The sequence below is a fragment of the Chionomys nivalis genome, chromosome 5 (assembly GCF_950005125.1).
Source record: "Chionomys nivalis chromosome 5, mChiNiv1.1, whole genome shotgun sequence".
Classification (NCBI taxonomy): domain Eukaryota; kingdom Metazoa; phylum Chordata; class Mammalia; order Rodentia; family Cricetidae; genus Chionomys; species Chionomys nivalis.
In genome coordinates this window covers 22,858,858-22,873,010 of record NC_080090.1, presented here as the reverse complement: position 1 = coordinate 22,873,010, position 14,153 = coordinate 22,858,858, and the positions used below count along the sequence as shown (strand labels likewise).

The 14,153-nt window shown below is 49.4% G+C and overlaps 2 protein-coding genes across 6 annotated transcripts; one reads left to right on the top strand and one right to left on the bottom strand.

Moving 5' to 3' along the window:
- Nucleotides 1–2,591: 2,591 nt before the first annotated feature.
- B4galt3 (beta-1,4-galactosyltransferase 3) lies at nucleotides 2,592–9,001 on the top strand. Of its 2 annotated transcripts, none has more exons than XM_057770924.1 (8): nucleotides 2,592–2,745; nucleotides 3,501–3,669; nucleotides 4,017–4,288; nucleotides 4,824–5,059; nucleotides 6,296–6,486; nucleotides 6,614–6,736; nucleotides 8,042–8,146; nucleotides 8,227–9,001. In XM_057770924.1, exons 3-8 carry the CDS (start codon nucleotides 4,030–4,032, stop codon nucleotides 8,495–8,497), a joined length of 1,185 nt encoding a protein of 394 aa, XP_057626907.1. In that variant the 5' UTR covers nucleotides 2,592–2,745; nucleotides 3,501–3,669; nucleotides 4,017–4,029; the 3' UTR covers nucleotides 8,498–9,001. The 2 variants fall into 2 exon arrangements, with proteins under 2 accessions (XP_057626907.1, XP_057626906.1); XM_057770923.1 differs by having other exon boundaries at nucleotides 2,593–2,745; nucleotides 3,994–4,288.
- Nucleotides 9,002–9,096: 95 nt separating this feature from the next.
- On the bottom strand, nucleotides 9,097–13,532 carry Ppox (protoporphyrinogen oxidase). 4 transcript variants are annotated; one of them, XM_057769783.1, is made up of 13 exons: nucleotides 13,176–13,532; nucleotides 12,984–13,118; nucleotides 12,699–12,833; nucleotides 12,305–12,420; nucleotides 12,022–12,154; nucleotides 11,626–11,770; nucleotides 11,329–11,519; nucleotides 10,250–10,310; nucleotides 9,976–10,094; nucleotides 9,764–9,874; nucleotides 9,515–9,664; nucleotides 9,349–9,391; nucleotides 9,097–9,271 (listed from the first exon to the last, which is right to left on the bottom strand). In XM_057769783.1, exons 2-13 carry the CDS (start codon nucleotides 13,068–13,070, stop codon nucleotides 9,129–9,131), a joined length of 1,434 nt encoding a protein of 477 aa, XP_057625766.1. In that variant the 5' UTR covers nucleotides 13,071–13,118; nucleotides 13,176–13,532; the 3' UTR covers nucleotides 9,097–9,128. The 4 variants fall into 4 exon arrangements, with proteins under 4 accessions (XP_057625766.1, XP_057625765.1, XP_057625767.1 ...); XM_057769782.1 differs by having other exon boundaries at nucleotides 12,984–13,078; XM_057769784.1 differs by lacking the exons at nucleotides 12,984–13,118; nucleotides 13,176–13,532 and having other exon boundaries at nucleotides 12,305–12,436; nucleotides 12,699–12,831.
- Between the last annotated feature and the right edge of the window lie 621 nt (nucleotides 13,533–14,153).

Here is a 14,153-nt window from a genome sequence, read left to right as displayed (position 1 = left end):
TATTGGTTGGTCAGCCCTTTATTAGGAACATGAGTTGTTTTTAGGCAGGCAAAGAGTCACAGCTTCACAGAGTTAAACAAATGCAGCATAAACAAAAGCAACACACCTTAAAATAATGTTCCCCAACATACAGCCTCAGCTCCATACTCTTTTAAAGGGGTTTGTAATCTTTTGATTTTGTTTTTTTTTTCTCATTTATTGATTGATTGTGTGTGTGTGGGGCACATATGCCATAGTATAAATGTGTGGAAGTCGGAGGATATCCTGTGGGAGTCAGGGTCCCCTACCAGTGGTTTCAGGCATCTAATTCAGGTCTTGAGGAGTTGGCAGCAAGTACTTTTCCCTGTCCTTGTCACTGTCATCTGACTTTTCCATGCTTAGAATATTTTACAACCTGCTTGAACTCCAGTCACAAATCCCAGCATTCAGATTTGTTATATTTTGACACTTAAAATAGTTAAAAAACACTTTTTCTTTTCTTTTCTTTTCTTTCTTTCTTTTTTTTTTTTTTTGTTTTGTTTTGTTTTTTTTAAGACAGGGTTTCTCTGTAGCTTTTGGAGCCTGTCCTGGAACTAGCTCTTGTAGACCAGGCTGGCCTCAAACTCACAGAGATCCGCCTGCCTCTGCCTCCCAAGTGTGACATCACCGTCTGGCTAGTTAGACTTTCTTCAGGATGATTGTAAAAAGAAAAAAGATGAGGGAAGCAGGAAGAACAGGATTAGGAAATCTGACAATCGGCCTCAAAATGACATGAAGAACAGAGGGGTACTTGGTGAACTGCCTTGACAGGATTTTTTGTTTTTTTTTTTTTTGTTTTTTTTTTAAATATTTATTTATTTATTATGTATACAATATTCTTTCTGCGTATATGCCTGAAGGCCAGAAGAGGGCACCAGACCTCATTACGGATAGTTGTGAGCCACCATGTGGTTGCTGGGAATTGAACTCAGGACCTTTGGAAGAGCAGGCAATGCTCTTAACCGCTGAGCCATCTCTCCAGCCCCAAATGTAAAGGCCCACTTTTTTTTAAATTTATTTTTTATTATGTATACATTATTCTCAGTATTCTGTTTGCATGTCTGCCTGCAGGCCAGAAGAGGGCACTAGATCGCACTACAGACCATTGTGAGCCACCATGCGGTTGCTGGGAATTGAACTCAGGACCTTTGGAAGAGCAGGCAGTGCTCTTAACCACTGAGCCATCTCTCCAGCCCCCCCCCCCCCCCCTTGACAGGATTTTTGCTGAAGGCAGATGGGGGCGATCAGAAAGGGTGGGGACAGTGGGTGGTACAACTCTTGCTTATCTGGTTTGGCAGGATTCTTTCTGGCTAAAACTGTTTAGGCAGTACCAAGATAGGGCCACCAAAGACAAGATCTAATTAAAAAGAGGGCCTAGCCAGGTGGTGGTTGCGCACACCTTTAATCCCTGCACTTGGGAGGCAGAGGCAAGTGAATCTTTGAGATCGAGGCCAGATCGAGTTCTAGGATGGCCAGGGTAACACAAAGAAAGCCAGTCTTGAAACCTCCCCCCCCAAAGTCTTTTTTAATAGTCATATACAAAGGGAATATTTGTTTATACTGCTTAAATGATGAAGGAATTGACTTTACAGAGAACATGTTTACAGATGAATATAAACTGAATGAGAAAATGGAGACAAATACTTGGCTTTGTTTTTCTCTTGTTTTTCTCCAAGAGGTGTTCACTGACAAGACAGAATTTGCGCGCAGGTCACTCACCTATACTGAGTTGTAAGGTAACTTTCGTGAAAACAATGTTTAAAGCAAGATATGCTGCAGACAAGTCCTTCAGGCTTCCCACTAGACATGACTGACCTTTGAGAAGCTTGCCAGTATTGCCGCATGTGAATAATGAGGTGTACTTTCTTTTTCTTTTCTCTCTTGGTTTTTCGAGACAGGGTTTCTCTGTAGCTTTGGAGCCTATCCAGGAACTCACTCTATAGACCAGGCTGGCCTCAAACTACAGAGATTGGCCTGTCTCTGCCTCCCGAGTGCTAAGATTAAAGGCGTGCGCCACCACCGGCGGCTGAGTTGTCCTTTCGAGTCATCATGATCATTGCATTATGTTGTTTGTAGCTCCCCACCACACACACACACACACACACACACACACACACACACACACAGAGGAGACAGAGCACTTTTTAAGGCAAACGCCGTAAGTAATTGGCTTTTTATTGTTTCCTTTTATGAACATTTGCTTCTAAGAAATAATAAACTATGGTCTGGTAGAGGCCACTGGATTAAATATCTTGCACAACGTCGTAGCGTTCATTTTAGTCTAATACTTAGGAAAGCGTATTTACACCAGGGCCAACAATTTCGATACTAAGTAGCACTAGGCTACAGGGGGCGCCATTGACAAACTTGGGAAAGGGCTCGCGCGCCCTGGGGATGAGGTCGTCCGATGCACCAGAAACTGGTTCTTAGCCCTACTGAGAAACAAGGGCTTTGAGCTGCTGTGTTCCGACGTGAGCAGTGGAGCCCCGTAAGGAGGCTGTGAGGTAGATCAGGGTTCTGGGACTCCTCCGAGACACCAGCGAGCTTCTCAGCGGTGCAGGTCGCCAGCTCCGGGGCTAACAGGCCGGGCGCTGTTGGGCCCCTGCGCCTACCCGCTAGAGGCTCCGCCCCGTGACGCGGGCCCCGCCTCCTGCGCCCGTTTCCAAGATGGCGGCGGCAATACCTGCCCGGCTGTCCGAGCGGCGGTGACGACCGGGAGCAGACCAGGTATGGTGGGCTTGGAACCTCGGAGACAGAGTCCTCGGAGAAAGGATCGGGAGGTCGGGAGGCAGGGAGGAGAAGTTCTGAGTAAAGGCTGCAAAATCAGATTGAGCACAGACAGGGTCTCGGGTGGAAATGTGGACGCGGGCCGGTGCCTTCACGTTGCATGGTAGGGACAAACACAAGAGACTGAGATGGGATGGGCATGCCCGAGAAGAATGGGGTTCTAATCCCCATCCCCCGCGCGCGCAAAGCGCTGACCACGCCCTTTCAGGTGAGCCGGCCCAGGTGTCCTGGGCCGAGTCTGCCCTGGCCCTCGCTCTCTACTTCTCACTTCACCTAGAGCTCGCCTCCCCACCCCCACTAGGGTTGGAGCGAGGTGGACAAGGACACCACCCCCCTTCTCTGGGCTTCGCTCCGGGGTTGCTTGCTTGCAGCTCCCAGGTGGTCAAGCTCCCTGCACCTGCGTGAAAGAACCGAAAGAACCTGTTTCCAATGTTTTCTAGGCCACGCCAAGGTCCTGTCACGACTCTCTTGCCTCCTGAATAGTTTTTTTTTTTTTTTTGTACCTCCATTCATTTTCCTGCCCTCCCAACCCCCAAACAAATTCATTTTGTTGGAGTAGAGAGTTAGGTACAGATCTGACACTTGCCCTCTGCTGCAGGGAGCCTGAGACTTGACCTTTTCTTTTTCCAATCACTTTCCCGCACTCCCCATGATAGGAAAGTTGTTTCTTTCTGATTGTGAACTCTGCTGTACAGGTCACTGGTTCTCCTTGATCACGTCTGTCCCCGCTGGTCCCACGCTGGCTGTTGGAATGCCCTTTTCTGTCTTCTGTGGCAGTTCCAATTTTAGATAATGCCTCCCCTCTCTGGTCCCCGGGGACCTCCTGGAGCCCCCATGATCCGGAAGAAGACAGCTTGAACACAGGTGCATGTCTCTCTTCTTTTGTAAGATTGGGTTTTAAAGACTTCTGAAGTGGACTTGGGACTTGAATGATGTAAGCTTTCTTGAGGGTGGAGACCGAAAGTGGGTGCTGTGGATGAAAATGAAACTTGACTTTTAGTGACTTGTATTAAGGACTGGTAATGATTGGCTCCCTTCTGGACTGTTTTTTTTTCCTTGTTTGAGTACAGCAGTGTTCTTTTTGTGACTTGTTCTCTGCCCATTTTCCTTCCTCCTCCCGGCACCGCTTTCATCTCTACCCGCTGATGTCTCCGCTGCCTTGCTCTCCACCTTCCTGCTTGCTTCCAGAAATCTCTTGACTCTTTCCCTAGCCCTCAAGTCAGGATGTTGCGGAGGCTACTGGAGAGGCCATGCACATTGGCTCTGCTTGTGGGCTCCCAGCTGGCGGTTATGATGTATCTGTCTCTTGGGGGCTTCCGAAGCCTTAGTGCCCTATTTGGTCGAGATCAGGGCCCAACGTTTGATTATTCTCATCCCCGCGATGTCTATAGTAACCTCAGTCACCTGCCTGGAGCCCCTGTCGCGGCGGGTGCTCCTCCAGCTCAAGCTCTGCCTTACTGTCCAGAAAGATCTCCTTTCTTAGGTGAGTACCAAGGGAAGAAGGTGAAGAAGAGAACAAGGTGAGGGGGCAGGAACCTTGGACAGGCATGTATTGAGACTTAGGTTAATGTATTCTAAGCTGGGCTCATGTTGAGATGGAGTGGCCTGTGAATTCAGAGGTTAGATTAAGCTTTTGGGTCCCAAGCTTTCCACTGCCTGCCCATTTTATGGGCTCTTTATGCCCCAGGGTGGGAATTACTTCTCTTGTAGATGAGTCTTGGCTTTATTAGGTAGAGGTCCTTTTGCTCTTCTCCTGTAGCTTCAGTGTGGGACAAGAGAAAGTTATATAAACCCTAAAATAAGAAAGTAAGTAGTCTAAGGTAAGGAGCCTGCCTGCAGCTTTAGGCTTTGCGGAGCTGTCTTAATGAAGGGAAATCCAAGGCATGTTAGATTTTTGAGTGAGTCCTTGGGGGAAGTGAGCCCTGAATCAGGCTATTTGGCCAGAGGTATTCTCAGATTCTGATGCCCATTTTCTCCTCGTGTCTCCAGTTTCTGAATTTGCCTTTCCCTACCAACAGTGGGTCCTGTGTCAGTATCCTTCAGCCCAGTGCCATCACTAGCAGAGATTGTGGAACGGAACCCCCGGGTGGAACCAGGGGGCCGGTACCGTCCTGCAGAATGTGAGCCGCGCTCCCGAACGGCCATAATTGTGCCCCATCGTGCCAGGGAGCACCATCTGCGTCTGCTGCTCTATCACCTGCACCCCTTCCTACAGCGCCAGCAGCTTGCCTATGGCATCTATGTCATCCACCAGGTATCCCCACATCCACCAGGTATCCCCATATCCACCTTACTCTTGTTATTCATTTTTTTCATTTAGTTTTTGTTTGTTTTGTTTTTTGAGACAGGGTTTCTCTGTGTTGTAGTTTTGGCCGTCCTGGAACTCACTCTGTAGACCAGGCTGGCCTTGACTCACAGAAATCCACCTGCTTCTGCCTCTCAGGTGCTGGGGTTAAAGACATGTGCCACCAACACCTGGCTCCTTCCTCTTTCTTTGATGTTAAGGAAGCCTCAGATAAATGCCTCTTCTCTCATCTAATGGGTCTGGGGAATAACTGTAAAAGGATTAGACAATAGATAATTGGAGACTTCCTCTTTCAACTTTGTTAGTCCCATTCTTTTTCTGTCAGGTCTGTCTCCCTATTATTTTAGGGTATTCCTACTCTCCTATATTTTTTCTATGATTTTTCCTTTGTTTTGTTTTTTAAAGATTTGTTTATTATGTATACAGTATTCTGCCTGCATATATCCCTACAGGCTAGAAGAGGGCCTCATATCTCATTATAGATGGTTGTAAGCCCCTGTATGGTTGCTGGGAATTGAACTCAGGACCTCTGGAAGAACAGCCAGTGCTCTTAACCTCTAAACCTCTCTAGCCCCTCTTTGTTTTTTTTTTTGTTTTTTTGTTTTTTTTTTTTTGGTTTTTCGAGACAGGGTTTCTCTGTGGCTTTGGAGCCTTTCCTGGAACTAGCTCTTGTAGACCAGGCTGGTCTCGAACTCACAGAGATCCGCCTGCCTCTGCCTCCCGAGTGCTGGGATTAAAGGCGTGCGCCACCACCGCCCAGCTCTTTGTTTTGTTTTTTAAGATAGAGTCTCATGTATCCCAGGCTGGCCTAAGAATTTATTATGTAGCTCAGGATGACCTTTAGCTTCTGATCCTCCTACATCTACCTTCCCACACTGGGGTTACAGGCACACGATACCATGCTTGGTTTTATGTGGTGCTGAGGATGGTACCCAGAGAGTAATGAATACTAGGTAACACTCTACCAACTGAGCCGCATCTCCAGCCCTTGTTTTGCTTATAGTCTACCTAAGATCTTCCTGTCTTCTGAGTGCTGGGATTACAGTCCGGTACCGCCACGCTCAGCTGTCTGTTCTTCCTTCTGTTGGCCCCATATTCCGCTTAGATCCTTCCTGTTTCCACTTCAGCACTCGTGCACAGAGTGCTTTCTCCATGCTGAACCCGGTCCCCTTCGTTACCTTCTAGGCTGGAAATGGAACGTTTAACAGGGCAAAGCTACTGAATGTTGGGGTGCGGGAAGCCCTGCGCGATGAAGAATGGGACTGCTTGTTCTTACATGACGTGGACCTCCTTCCAGAAAATGATCATAACCTGTATGTGTGCGATCCCCGGGGGCCCCGCCATGTTGCTGTTGCCATGAACAAGTTTGGATACAGGTAGAGGGCCTGGAAGAGCACTAGAAAGCCGGGAAAGCAACCTGGTAGCAGGTGGAGAGCTCAGGGGATTGTGGGTAGGGTTGATGCTCCAAATTTGTGAAATACAAGGATTTTTTTTTCTCCTTAGCCTCCCGTACCCCCAGTACTTTGGTGGGGTTTCGGCGCTCACTCCTGACCAGTACCTGAAGATGAACGGCTTCCCCAATGAATACTGGGGCTGGGGTGGTGAGGATGATGACATTGCTACCAGGTCAGACTTCTGACGACACCTCTTTCCCAAACCCTGGCCACAGTCTTTCAACACAGATCTTTAGCTTCCTGGTTCTGCACTGAGCCAATTCTTTCCTTTGACCTTCGTCTACTCAAGTCAGGCTTTGCCCACGGCTGCCCGTTCCGTCAAATTTCACTTTTCTAGATAGATCTGGTTGGTTATATTCTTTGGAAAAGGGGTAAGATCAACTGGAAACATGGAATTCTAGCTCTCAAGAAGAGGCCTAAAGACAGGTTAGCTCTTCATTTTGATAGGCTTATGTAGAGACTGCTTCCGTGAGAGTGGAAGAGATTCTGCTCCATATAGCCCAGAATCACTTTTTTCTTTTCTTTTCTTTTCTTTTCTTTTCTTTTCTTTTCTTTTCTTTTCTTTTCTTTTCTTTCTTTCTTTCTTTCTTTCTTTCTTTCTTTCTTTCTTTCGGAAAAAGGGGGAGGGGCTCCTACCTGGCATGATGCCCACTTCATGTCCTAGCACGTGAAACATTCTTACCTTTAGCCTCCCCTGAGCCAGTTTTATGAGCAGTGTATTTGAGCTTGGTTATGCCAGGTTCATTGCTTCCCTTCCTCTTTTGTCCCCCGTAACAACATCTTTATGTGAATTCTTATCTGTTTGTAAATTTTACACCCTGAAAATTCTAAATGTATTTTTTTCAGTTCTTTGTCAGACTACCTCCACCCCTTGCTTTTATGTTTCAGAATTCGGGCTTGGTTAAGGTCCTGAGCATCTGCCTGCTTCTGCGCTCCTCTTTCACACAAGGCAGCAGCTGGAAAGGAGCTGGGTAGTTGAGACACTACTTCTAAATAAGACTTGCTGGGTCAGGGGTGCAGCTCGGCAGTCACGTGTGTTTAGCATACATAAGCCTCACTCTAAAGCCCAAAGGCAGAGGTGGATGACTTAGGGTCTGCCATTTCTATGCTTTAGACAAAATGGCTCCTTTTCTCTGTCCTCCCAAGACTCCAAGGGCAACTCCTAGGAGCCATTTAGAAAGGGAGTCTAAGTTACATATCTGTCTCTGCCAGTTCTTTTAAGGCCCCAGGGCATCTGGCATTAGGCCCTGCTGACTTGGGTACAGCCAACTTTACCTTCTTTCCATTTGATTTTCTCCTGCCTTCTTGTTCCTGGCAGTTTTTATTTATTTATTTTTTCTTGCCAGACAGATAGTAATTATTCTTTGTGTGTAGGCATATGTCATCACTTCCTTGATTGTCTTTACTTTCCTCATTCACCTGCCAGCAGCTTTTTTTCCACTCTGGCTCCTCCAAGGCTCCCTCCCTTTTCTCATAGGGTACGTCTGGCTGGGATGAAGATCTCTCGACCACCCACCTCTGTGGGACACTATAAGATGGTGAAGCACAGAGGGGACAAAGGCAACGAGGAAAATCCCCACAGGTAGGAAGGGGGTTGTTATTGGGGTCCCCAAACTCCAGGCTATTCCTTTTAGATCTTAGTCTTAAACCTTTAACCTTCAGATTTGACCTCCTGGTCCGCACCCAGAATTCTTGGACGCAAGATGGAATGAACTCACTGACATACCAGTTGCTGGCTAGAGAGCTGGGTCCTCTCTATACCAACATCACTGCAGACATTGGGACTGACCCTCGGGGTCCTCGGTCCTCTGGTCCCCGATACCCACCGGGCTCCTCCCAGGCCTTCCGACAAGAGATGCTGCAACGCCGGCCCCCAGTTAGGCCTGGCCCTCTGCCTACTGCCAACCACACAGCTCCCCACGGTTCACACTGACTCTTCTTTGCCCACTTTAATCATGAAACTGAATCAGAGGGATTGTGTTCCCCACACCCTCTGCTCCACACTGCTTTCGGAGGATGTGAGGGGACTAAACTCTAGTGCTGGGCTGGGGGGCAGGGACCTCTCCTCACTGCTAGACTGGAGCTGGGCTCCTCTAGACCTGGAGGTTCCTCTTTCTAGGGGCCACCTATCAGGGCTTATGACTGTGAATCCTTGTCATTTTATGTGACGAATCCTGGGAGTCCCCTGCCCCCGGGGTAGGAGCAGGGCTGGACCCCAAGCCCCTTCCTCGTCCATGGACGTCACTCTTTTCCAAGAGTGACCTGGCTTCTCCTGGGACCTCTGTGAATATTTATTCTATTTATGGTTCCCAAGAAGCTGTCTGGTGGAGGAAGCCCCTTCCAGGGCATTTCCTGCCTGTGCTGGAGTAGCTCCTCTGGTCTTGGCCCAGGGGGCTAGGATTTTGATAACTTTTCTAATAAAGGACTTTGTCTCATCTTTGCTTGTGCCTTTTGCATTCCAGGATATTTTATCCTCTGGGCCCAACAAGCCTGTAGGTTGACAGAATAAGCAAGACCAAACCAAGTTCCAGCAACTTTTATTTTCGTGAGTGGGAGAAGGGGAATCAGCTGTTAGATTCTGTGCCCAGGACAGCAACTGCTGCCTGCCGTCCACTCTCTATACAGTCATTGACCGCGACCCCCTCATAGGAAGCTCCAGCCAAAGTCAGGGGCAACCTTTGAGCAGTCAGGAAGCGCATAGCTGACTCTGAAAGGAAAGGAAGGATGAGAGGAATGTTATAGCTGGGCTCTGACTTCCTCAGCCCAGCTGCTTTCCCAGCTTACCTAGTTTTTGCCAGTGTCCTAGTGTGTACTGAGGGATACAGTTCTAAGGAGAGACAAGATGTAAGGGCAAGTTTATTACTCATTTCCAAGGCCTCGTTTGAGTGACATACTGATAAACATGTTAGTCCTTATTTTCAATGGGGAACTAATAAGAATCTCAACTCACCTTGTGTAGATGGACTAAGCAGTGACTTGGTGGCTCCTTCAGTCCTAACTGTGTAGCAACTGCTTCCTGTGCTTGCTGTCGGAGCAGCTCTGGAGACAATTCATGACCATTAGCTTCCAACTTCTGTAACCAGTAGCCTCCCAGCATCACCTGTGAGGAAACACAGCATCGGCCATCCTGCCCTGGCTTCCACTAAGGCACAGAGGAGTCCTTGGAAACCCCACTATCAGCAAAGTTTCCTTCTCTCACAGTTACTCTGAGGCCTGGGGGGTTCCCATCATGCTCAGGAAAAGCAACTGAGTCATATACGACTCCCAGAACAGTTGGGTCTTCTGATGATGGCACCAAATGTCCAAATCCCTGGGGAAAAATGTCTGTAGATCAGGAGGGAAGGGCTCTCGCTGAGCCTGTGTCCTCCCTCCTCCTCTTCCTCCTTCTCTTCCTCCTCCTCCTCCTCATACCTGAACAGGCAGATGAGCTCCTTGGTACTGCAGATTCACCACAGCGACAGATACAGCAGTGATGGTACTCAGGACATGAGCTAGAGGTGCAGCCTCGGCAGGGAGCAGCTTGCTGAGCTCTGGGGATCAGACAGAGGCATTCATAGTAGGCAAGCTTTTTCTTATAGGAATCCCTCATGGATGACCAGCTCAGGAACCCGGTGTGGCCCTGCTGGCATAGGAGGGCATACTATCGCCTCCTGGTGGTTAGGGAAGGGAGGGACTGTCCCATTACCTGCAGCTGGAATGGCACTGATAATGTGGTCAGCCTGCAGACTGCTGTCCCCTAGAGACACCTGAGACACATTTGAGAGAGCGGGGTTATGAGGACTTTAGAGGTGAGATTTGCTGCCTCACCCAAGAGACAGGAAAGACTGGGTGTTGACCCAGGATGAAGACTGGGAATGACAATATCATCTGAACAAAAATCCTCTGCATGATCCAGAGGGTGGACCAGAAAGAGGTCAGTGTGGCTGCTCTGAAATGGTCAATGAAGGTGGGCTGTCCTCTCCCTGTCCCAGACACTCCAAAGAATTACTTCTATTCACATCTATAAGGGCTGTTTGAGGAAGGTTCATACATAAAGCTTAGGAACCTGAGGTAGCCAATATCCAAAGAGCTTCTCTAAGGCAAGAAAACAGTAAGTCCAATGCTATCAGCCCTGACTCGGTTAAACCACTCAAAGATAGTGACACAGGGTGTGTGTGTGTGTGTGTGTGTGTGTGTGTGTGTGTGCACACAAGTGCAGGAGTCTGTGGAGTCCAGTAGAGGTCGTCTGAGCCCCTGAGCAGGAATTCCAGGCAGTGGTGAGCCACCTGATGTGGGTTCTGGGAACACAGCCCAGGTCTTCTGCAAAGGCAGTATGTACTCTTAATTGCTGAGTTATTTCTTCATCCCCCCTCCACCCCCTTGCTCCATAGCAGAAGAAATTTGTGGACAAGAAGTTATCACTGACATTAAAAGGTGGCAGTTCTGTCCACGGAATACTGCAGGGCTTTGACACCTTTATGAATCTTGTGACTGGGAGGTATGTAGAGATGATAACTAGTGGACTACGGAATATTAGGATGGAAGTCACATGAGCAAATGTGTTTTTAAGTCTTGGACCAAGTTTAAAGAGATGGATATTCAGCAGAGATGTCCACATTCCTCCCCAGAGATCCTATTTGACTATGGTATAAAATCGGGTTGTGCACATTTTCATATGATACTTTTTGCTAAATGTATTTTTGCAATATTAAATATAACAACACCAGCAACAACAAATCCAATAACACTGATACAGGTTGACTATACTCCAGAGGGTTCTCCTACCTTCCAGCGCCCTTCTGGCTGGAGGCTGAGCCCACAGACTGGCTGGCCTCTGAAGATAGTGACTCCTTTACTGGTTAGGTGGTCGTGAAGGGCCTGGGGCAACATCTCCAGCCCTCCACGGAGTGACCACTGGCTCCACCGCTCAGCCCGGGCCTGACGAATTAATGAGGAGTCTGGCTGTGGACTCCGTCCTAAAAGGAGACAAATATATATAATCCAAATAGTACCCCTTGTACAAAGCACCTCACTTTGTCAGGCTTTATAATTCACCCTTTGAGCCAATGCTCCCCCCCTCACCTGCCCCCAGCAGCAGCCCCAGTAATATGGACCGATGGGTTTGCTCAGCTTGGAAGAGACTGGGAAAGCAGGACCGGACACTGAGCTCACGGCTGTTGCCTGCAAACACTCCTCGGCAAAGACTGTCGATGGCTAAAGATGCCACCTTAAGGGTAAGACTGGGTCTGAGGGGTCAAGGAATAAGCCACCCTGACTGATTTCCATTGCCCCTGCTTGGGAGGGAATGAGGAAGGGAGAGAGTTTGTGTTGGGGGGTGTTCCCACTATAACCAAAGGGTGGGAAGGAAAGGAAGGCGTTTATTCCCAACACCGAGTGATGGGAAGAGGACATCCCTAGATACAGCAGCTGGTTTAGGCGGGGAGAGGGTTGAGACCACCTCTGTCTGAGCAGTGTCACCTCAGGTCCAAGGCGGCGCTGGGCAAAACTGTGCACAGTCTCATCAGGCTCTTTGCCCCTGGGCTTCATCAAATCCCTCAGCCCAGCCCAAAACAGAGGTTTGGAGAAGGGGGGTGAAGGGCGGAGTAGCCCCCTGCATGGAGGAAGGCATGGTGAAAAGAAAGCTCCTGAGTCACCTTCCCAGCTCCTGGGTATTATTCTCATTCATTTAACCCCTGTGGCTGGAAGGGCTGACAGGGAGCGGATGGAAGAGGTTAGTATACAGTTAGGAGGTGAGCATTACCTGAGGCCAGAGGGTAGGGGGTGCAGGGCACCCCCTACATACAGGAACCTGTTCTGGGCAGCTGGATGATTCCCCGGGACAGGCAAGACTTCTGACTCCAAGCCAAGCTCAGAAACCTGTTCTCCACAAGCCCTCAGGAAGAGGAGACACTAAGGAAAAACTGACCCAACAAATGTCTTCCCCCCCCTCCCCCCCCTCTCTCCCTCCCTCCCTCCCTCCCTCCCTCCCTCCCTCCCTCCCTCCCTCCCTCCCTCCTCTCTCTCTCTCTCTCTCTCTCTCTCTCTCTCTCTCTCTCTCTCTCTCTCTCTCTCTTTCTCCCCCCCCCTCCGCCTTTGGAAAGCTCCTCCCCTCCCCCAATCACCTGTCAGCCCTACACATTCCACAAGACGCTCACCAGGAGCAGGGTCCGGGCTCCCAGCACTCCAGCTGGCCTAATTCCTCGAGGTCCAAGTTCAAAGATAGCACCACCTGATCCTCGGACTGAGCGGATCCAACCTCCCAAACGCTTGCTGCCCTCCACTAAGATCACCTGGTGCCAAAAGTGAGACACTGTGGGTTCAGGGGAAAGGGACTAGAGATAGGGGAAACTTCACATTCCATGGAACAGAATCTATTCAGTTTTTATAGGAAATGTTAAGAGTTTTAAACTACTCTTTCTTTGGTTCTAGTGGGAACTCACCTTAGGGGGAGAGGGGCCTCGGATCAGATGATAACTTGCGACCAATCCACTGATACCCCCGCCAAGCACGATCACAGTCCGGCCCATTGTAAGGCCTAGGGAAAGGTCAAGATACCCGGCAGAACCGGAGGCACCCTGTTTTACAACTTCAGAAACCCCCACTGGTCCCGTACCCCACTTCTGGGCACTTACTGATTTGTGAGCATCTAAGGCAGGGCGCGCGTGTACTTGCTGGTAGAAGAGTGAGGTCTTCGTTCAGAGGCCAGGACTTACCCACAAGATAGGGGGAACCAGGGAAAATGAGTGATATAGAGGCCCTAAGACCAGTGTCTCCTGTGGGTGTGCAGATAAGGCCCACGCCCGCGCTATCTTCCCAGCTCAATCCCTCCGGGGGCCAGAATTCTGCAATACGCGGTTTCCCCAGCCTCAGCGGGTAAGCAGGTTCAAGCCTAGGATCCCCGCCCCTAACTTTTAGGGTCCCTCCGACTCTCCGTCTACTCCATTCAGTCCGCCCGCAGCTGCGCTTCGCTTTACTGCTTCGGGATTGGTGGGTCCTGGAAAGTAAGCTCTGGATTGGTGAGCGCTGGATACATCCACCAATGAAAACACCAGATTGGCAGTGACGTTACCAGCGGAGTAGCAGTTACGTCCAGAGTCCGCTACCAGGTTAACCGGTTCTTTGCCTACTCGGAGTTAGTTGCAGTAACCGGCACCACCTTCCCCAGGGCCAAGGCAGTGAAAAGCTGAATCCGGGAGGTAGCATTCCCCAGCTCAAGCTTCCTAGGCCTGTGGTGAGAACCCTGGAGGGAAGGCCCCTTGAGCCCTGGTTGGAGAGAGACACTTGGAGGCCTGTCCGTGGGGAGGTGGTTCCATAAACAGCTCTTTGATGTTAGCAACAGTCAGGGCCTACGGGAGCAAAGGCCACCCGGCAACGAAACCAGTGTTTGTCAACAGGGGTTCTTGGGTGCCTTGCTCTCGAGGGGCAGTTCCCCTCGCCGGCAAAACCCGGCATGCCAATGCCTGCGCTCTAGTTTTAGGCCTCTCCGCCGCTTCAAGTCTCAAGGTTTTTCTTCCGAGTAATACTAAAACTCGGTTAGGGCACAAGTATTGGCCTACTCAATCCCTGTTCTTTTCCTTCTACTCTGAGAGCGCCCCCGCCTGTTCAGAGAC

Excerpts from the sequence above, each read along its gene's own strand:
- B4galt3 (XM_057770924.1), top strand. The coding sequence starts at position 4,030 with ATGTTGCGGAGGCTACTGGAGAGGCCATGCACATTGGCTCTGCTTGTG. Across the intron at positions 4,289-4,823 it reads AGAAAGATCTCCTTTCTTAG|TGGGTCCTGTGTCAGTATCC; the intron begins GTGAGTACCAAG and ends CCCTACCAACAG. Across the intron at positions 8,147-8,226 it reads AACGAGGAAAATCCCCACAG|ATTTGACCTCCTGGTCCGCA; the intron begins GTAGGAAGGGGG and ends TTTAACCTTCAG.
- Ppox (XM_057769783.1), bottom strand. The coding sequence starts at position 13,070 with ATGGGCCGGACTGTGATCGTGCTTGGCGGGGGTATCAGTGGATTGGTC. Across the intron at positions 12,155-12,304 it reads CCCCTACCCTCTGGCCTCAG|GGGGCTACTCCGCCCTTCAC; the intron begins GTAATGCTCACC and ends TCCTCCATGCAG. Across the intron at positions 9,392-9,514 it reads GCTTAGTCCATCTACACAAG|AACTGTATCCCTCAGTACAC; the intron begins GTGAGTTGAGAT and ends GTCTCTCCTTAG.